At 38.4% G+C, this 6,023-nt stretch overlaps 1 protein-coding gene across 1 annotated transcript; it reads left to right on the forward strand.

Moving 5' to 3' along the window:
- The first annotated feature begins 306 nt into the window (after window positions 1-306).
- Window positions 307-5,366, forward strand: LOC143846985 (EG45-like domain containing protein). Its single transcript, XM_077355627.1, has 4 exons — window positions 307-411; window positions 4,452-4,585; window positions 4,719-5,013; window positions 5,251-5,366. The coding sequence occupies exons 2-4, from the start codon at window positions 4,477-4,479 to the stop codon at window positions 5,255-5,257; spliced, it is 411 nt and encodes a 136-aa protein (XP_077211742.1). The 5' UTR covers window positions 307-411; window positions 4,452-4,476; the 3' UTR covers window positions 5,258-5,366.
- The last annotated feature ends 657 nt before the right edge of the window (window positions 5,367-6,023 follow it).

Below are 6,023 nucleotides of genomic sequence, written 5' to 3' on the forward strand. Positions count from 1 at the left end.
TTTGAAGGGTACCAATGTTAATTTTCCATCTACCTTATATACTACTCTAAATGGTATGTCTTCAAAATCCACAACTTAGGAGGGGTGGTACGAAAGAAATTATTAGGTATCTTTTGGATATGATTCATTTCATTAATACAAGTCTCCTTCTAGATTTTTCAGCCTCTAAATGTCAGTTGATTTTTTCTATTGATCCCGTAATGTCTATTAATAGTTATTCAACGTCAGACAGTTGTAAGCTTTTATTTCCCATTAACTGAACCAGTATCTTGAAAGTTTCTACTTCTATATATAGCAAGCAACCATCGGGGATTCTACATAACTATATAAGCAACCATTGGGGATTTAAAAACCTAGGGTTTGGAATTGTAAAGGCTTTTTCATTCTCAAGGTCCCTCCTTCCTACAAGAGGTATGTTTCCTTTCTCTCCCTTCCATTGTTGTTGTTGTGGCAAGGACTCTACATTAGGGATGACATGATGCTTTAGTGTTTTATCCTTCTTCGTGGGCTCCATTCTGATCAAATCGTGTGTCCACGATCAACACCAAGACCGAAAAGATTAATGGCATGTGATTAGCCTTTGTTAACGGGGCCCATCAAAAGCTATCATATCAACTTCTATCATGTAGATGGGCCCTGTTGTAAGGGTCTGATCAAGGTGCCTATCCATATCATTCTCTGTAAATAAACTTTCTGATTTTATTTTTAAGAGAAACATTGGTCTGGTAGTTGTGACATATGATTTCAAAATCGACTTTCAATGGTGCCTGACCAATGTAATTTTATCCTTGGAATACCCTTGATTGCACAAATGGGGCTGTTCCCCGTGCCACAGCATGTCTAGTTTTATTTCATCCTTGGACAAATTATTACCATAACAAAATTGATGAATAACAGACAAGACCTCCAGGCACGATAGCTAATACTGGGAACAACTTTTCCATTCTTTGAAGTGTATAGTGCCATTAATTGAATGGTTAAGATTCTTTGATTGGAATGAATTTTGGCTTAGGATCTACTTATTGTGGGTCCCTCCTATAACTAGTTTTGATGAGGAGATGACAAGCTTATGCTGAGAAATCAATATTGGAAGTTTCAACTTGGCACTCTTAAGATGACTTGTTGTAGAGGTCAACATTTCACAAGAAACTTGGCATTGTCTTGTTACTTGTAAGCAAAAGTTTTCGTTTTCCCCAAAAAAATGATATCTACATCAGTTTGTTTTGGTAGAGGCACTCCTGTTATCTTATGGAATTATATGGTCTTCATACTCTTCACCGTGGATGGCAGATACCTCGGTAATCTTTCCTTTAGATGATACTTTTTGGGACCCGTGTAGAACTTACCCATTAAAGCTGGCCTTTATGGGGAGGGTCATAAGTCCTCACAAGCCCTTCCACATCCATTGAATTTTCCGATGTGGGTTCTTTGCTTTCGCATGGAATCCCCAACAATTCTGCCCACACACACCCGCGAAGGAATACAAATGACAGAGAGAGAAAAATCAAACATAAACAACAAAAGCCCTCAAGGAGGGAGGAAATCAAAGATCTCTAGAGACTCCCCGCCCGCACATGCCCTAGCTAATCTATCTATGTCAAAATTTGCTGATCTCGGCACATGATGAAACCAAATATGAAAGTATGCTGCTCGCTCCTTGATATCATCCACCCTTCATCAAACCTCCAAGGGTGAGGATGGCTACCATCTAAGCATCTTATTACATTCAGCGAGTCACCCTCAACAATCAATCTTCTTAAATCTTTCTCCTCAGTTAATCTAATTCCTTCCAAGATAATCAGCAATCCCAATGGGGCCAGAGAAAGCCCAACTAGTCACCCCTTGATCGTCCCTAAAGACACCTCCTATACTTGCAAGCCCCGGATTGCCAAAGCTCAATTTGTCAAAGTTTAGTTTCATTAACCCTTGATCCGGCTGGAAACATTTTTCAATTGTTTAATTAGAAGCCAAATTCGGCCCCAACTACCATTGTGCTCTTTCTTGCCTTCTAGCTACTAAGAGAAAAAAACACCAAACTTCCAAATGCATTCACATGGAAAGAATGTGAATATGTTTATATCCCTCTGACTATATTAATTATGACAAAGTTTTAAATTCTATGTGGTGGAACAAAATATCTCTCATTATGTAATGTTCAAATCATTCATTTGTCAGGCCCTAATGTAAATAGGTGGAGGCTCCGAAAATCATCTTCATGGGAAGATTCTAACCCTCCATGGATCGGAAAATTAGGATCATTCTATGGCGATGATTTTCGGAGCACAACCTACTTACGTTGCGTCCCACAAATGATTGGTTTGGAACTCTTCACTCTATTTAAAAAATAATAATAATAATAATAATAATACCTGCATGTCCGTTAGAACGAACACCATATAGTAACTCCAAAGGTTACTCATACGTGCCAAACATGTATTTGCTTTCCAATGCATTGATACGTATGGTGGAGTTGGTGGGCCCATCTTTGACAAAATCAAGGTTTAAGAATCAGTGCTTCTAGAAAGAAAATGTAATAGAAATTCAGTACCCAATGAAAATTTTATATATTTTTTATTACTTATTGAATTCCATTTTCTTTATCATGCTGACTTTCCATGAGTTGCTTATGCTTCTCTCCATGCCTAAGCTGCATTATAAAAACCTCATTACTATATTTTCATTAGAGATCGACTAGCAAGATTGTCTTGTCTTGACTAGTGAAAACGATGATTGAAATTGACGGGTCCTAATATAAATCGCATATCACAAGATTGAGCTTTATCTGGTGTTGTATGTAGCTGCACATAATCATGACGCCGCGCTCGTTATTTCATCCAAAAACCGCAGACTTCATAAGAGACAACATTTATATCATAATCATAGTTAGCAAAACCTCATTTTTAATGGCATTTTTTAGAGTTTTTTTTTTTTGTTGTGGGGGGGGGGGGGGGGGTGGGTCAGAGAACCTCTGATCGTGGGAGACTTATGAAGATTAATGCAAGGCAGCATAAGGAGATGATGCAAACTTATCAGAGGAGTCAGGCCACCAGATACTATACATCTCGGCCTCCATCTCGTGAGCATCAGCCTCCTCCTCAAGAATGACAGATATCCAGCATCTTCTCGGCAGCAAATACATTGGAGTCACATCTTTTTGCTTACCATCATCTAAAACCCTAATACCATTCCCAATATTCCCTTTCGAATCATTCACAGAATTCTCATCTCGTCCTTCTAAATTCGAATTTGAATAACCTTTCTTCTGCGAACATTTCGCTAAATTCCTAATTCCATTCAAAGATTTCCTTTGCTTTCTTCTTTATAAATAATGTGTCAGCATGCAATGGAGGACCGACCATTAGGGGTGCAACTCGGGCGGGCTCAACCCAAACCCGGCGGGTTCAACTCGGAAAAAACTTGGGTTGCGTTGAGTTCAAGTCGGGTTCAGCTTGAGTTTTCTCAACACGGGTTGAGTTTGAGTCGGGTTCGGGTTGAGTAAATGGTTGTTCGGGTTGGGTTTGGGTTGGCCTCAACCAGAACCCGACCCGCCCGAGTTACACCCCTACCAACCATAGCAGAAGCCACTCCGAGGACCAGCTCTTGCATGTGAGCGCAGCCACCCTAGATGAATTAAATGAATAAGGAGAAGACCTATGTGACTGATTTCTCATGCAACAGTCCGTGAAATGCCTTCTATGATGGTCCCTAGCAAATCCCTAAACTTAATGTCACTCTCAAGATTTTAGTTTTACATATACATTGATATCCATGTATACATATATAAACGAAGAGCAATGATAGATACAAGGGAGCCCTTTGCATAAAGAGCCAAAAAAGGGCTTTGGATTGGATCCACGTCGTAAATGTAACTGATTTTACCAACCAATTTTAAATTGTAACTGAAAATGACGTGGATACAATGAAAAGCCCTTTTTTGGCTCTTTATGCAAGGCCTCCCTTGTGTCTATCATTGCTCATAAACGAATGCTCATTTTTTTAATCTGTATATTTAAAACAAAACGTATTAAACACGTTCGATCCATTAATATTATTATTTTTGTTTCAATTTATTTGACCAAGTTTTTACCGTATTAATTAAACCCAAATTACTCCCTCGCATATTTTTTTTTTTTGCCCCGTCACTTTTTGCTAGACTATGGTCGTAACCCCATTAAATGTAGCTACGTACTACCTACACCCTATAATAGTATAATTTCACCCCAATATTTGAATCATGCAAGAAAAAGGGAGATTCGTTAATTAAGACAAGAAATGGGTGTTTGTGACTACGAATTTTTCTTTGGGATGAACGAAAGTTACAAAAAAGAGAGAGTGCCAAATGGGTGGACTGTTTTGAGGGATTAGCTGTTCATTAATTTTATCTTCTATCCCTTGTTTGTTTATGAATGTTGACCCGGAAATAGTATTTGAAAATTCAAAACTGATGACAGAGAGAAAGGCAGGCTTCAACCCATCATGTCTAAACCTCAACACCTCCTCCCATGGTTCTCCTTCCTCATGCTCCTCTTCCATCTCTGCAAAGCCGATGTCGGCACCGCCGCAAGTTATCAACCACCCTACTTACGTAAGTGCATCCAAAAAAATGCTTTAACTATGTTTTAATTTGATTCATGTTGAGTTTTTATTATATGGTCATAAGAATGTAGAAGATCAAATGGGTCACCAATTTTTCTCTTCTTTTTACTCTTTTTGGACAGCAACCGCTTGTTATGCCAGAGACGCAAGCCAAATTCCGGCGAACAACCTATTCGCATCGGCTAGTGAGGGGATATGGGACAATGGGGCCTCTTGTGGGAGACAGTACATGGTGAGGTGCCTTAGTGCAGCAACCCCGGTTTGCAATGTCGGTCAGACGATTCAGGTCAAGATCGTGGACCGAGCCAGCACTTCGGCTTCGCGCCCTTCTGCGGGAGGGACTATGGTACTGTCTCTCACTGCATTTTCGGCCATCACCAATTCATCAGCTAGCCAGATCAACATAGAATACCAACAGTAAATTATTCTTCTTTCCCCTTTTCCTCTCTTCTTTGGATAGTTTTCATTTTGGAAGCTGGTATTTGAACTCTCTCGCTTCGTTTTCAGATTGGCGCTCTTTTATTTTTTAACATGTTTCATGCGCTGTTATAGTATGAAAACAGTGGGGGACTTGATAATTCTTTTGTTAGGTTTTCTGTTCTAGATTTTTGTTCTACCTCCTAATTGTGGAAGATGGTATTTCTCCTTGTGCAGGGTTTGACTTTGATGGAGGATTGCTGGAGATCTCGTACCGATAAATCTGAGTTACTGGATTTTATTATCATTTGATGTAATTAACTGCCCTTTAAATTTTATATATTCTTCTACTTGATTACATTTTCTGATACATATATTAGGAAAAATTATTAAAAAAATGTAAAGTTTTGTCTAAATTATGAATAAAGGGTAGTGATTTGAAATTTATTAAAAAAGGTGTTGTCAGGTTAGAGAAGATGATTTTTAGGACAAATATACCCCTCCTACCTATTTTTTCTCTCTACCTTTTTGCACCAATCCCTATGCACTTATTACCTTCTCAACTACCACCTTCTTCTTCCTCAAAACTTTTCTAACGTGGAAAACTCAATGGAAGGGTTTTGAAAGTTGCCATTTACAACAGAGTTTGGTATTCATGAGGGTTTATTCATGATAAACTTATCGAATGCAGTGTTACAAAATGCAAAGAAAATGAATTTTGAGCTTAAAACTGAATTTTGTTGTTTTCCCCATTTTCAAGATAAATTCATTTTCTTTGGATTTTTGGATTCTAAAACATCAAAATCAAGCTTCAATTTTTGGTTGCCTGCATGACACTAAGATCACAATGTATATCCCTATTATCCTTGGAATTATTACTCAATTTGAAAATAAAAATCTTTGAAATTATCTCTATTCTATTGGCTTCCGTCGGAAATCCGAACAAAACTTCGGACTTCCGAATGGAAGCCAGTATACGTAACCAAAATACTGCTTCCATTCGGAAATTT

Source organism: Tasmannia lanceolata, unplaced genomic scaffold (genome assembly GCF_043159265.1).
Source record: "Tasmannia lanceolata isolate RefF3 unplaced genomic scaffold, GAP_Taslan_0.1 ptg000015l, whole genome shotgun sequence".
Classification (NCBI taxonomy): domain Eukaryota; kingdom Viridiplantae; phylum Streptophyta; class Magnoliopsida; order Canellales; family Winteraceae; genus Tasmannia; species Tasmannia lanceolata.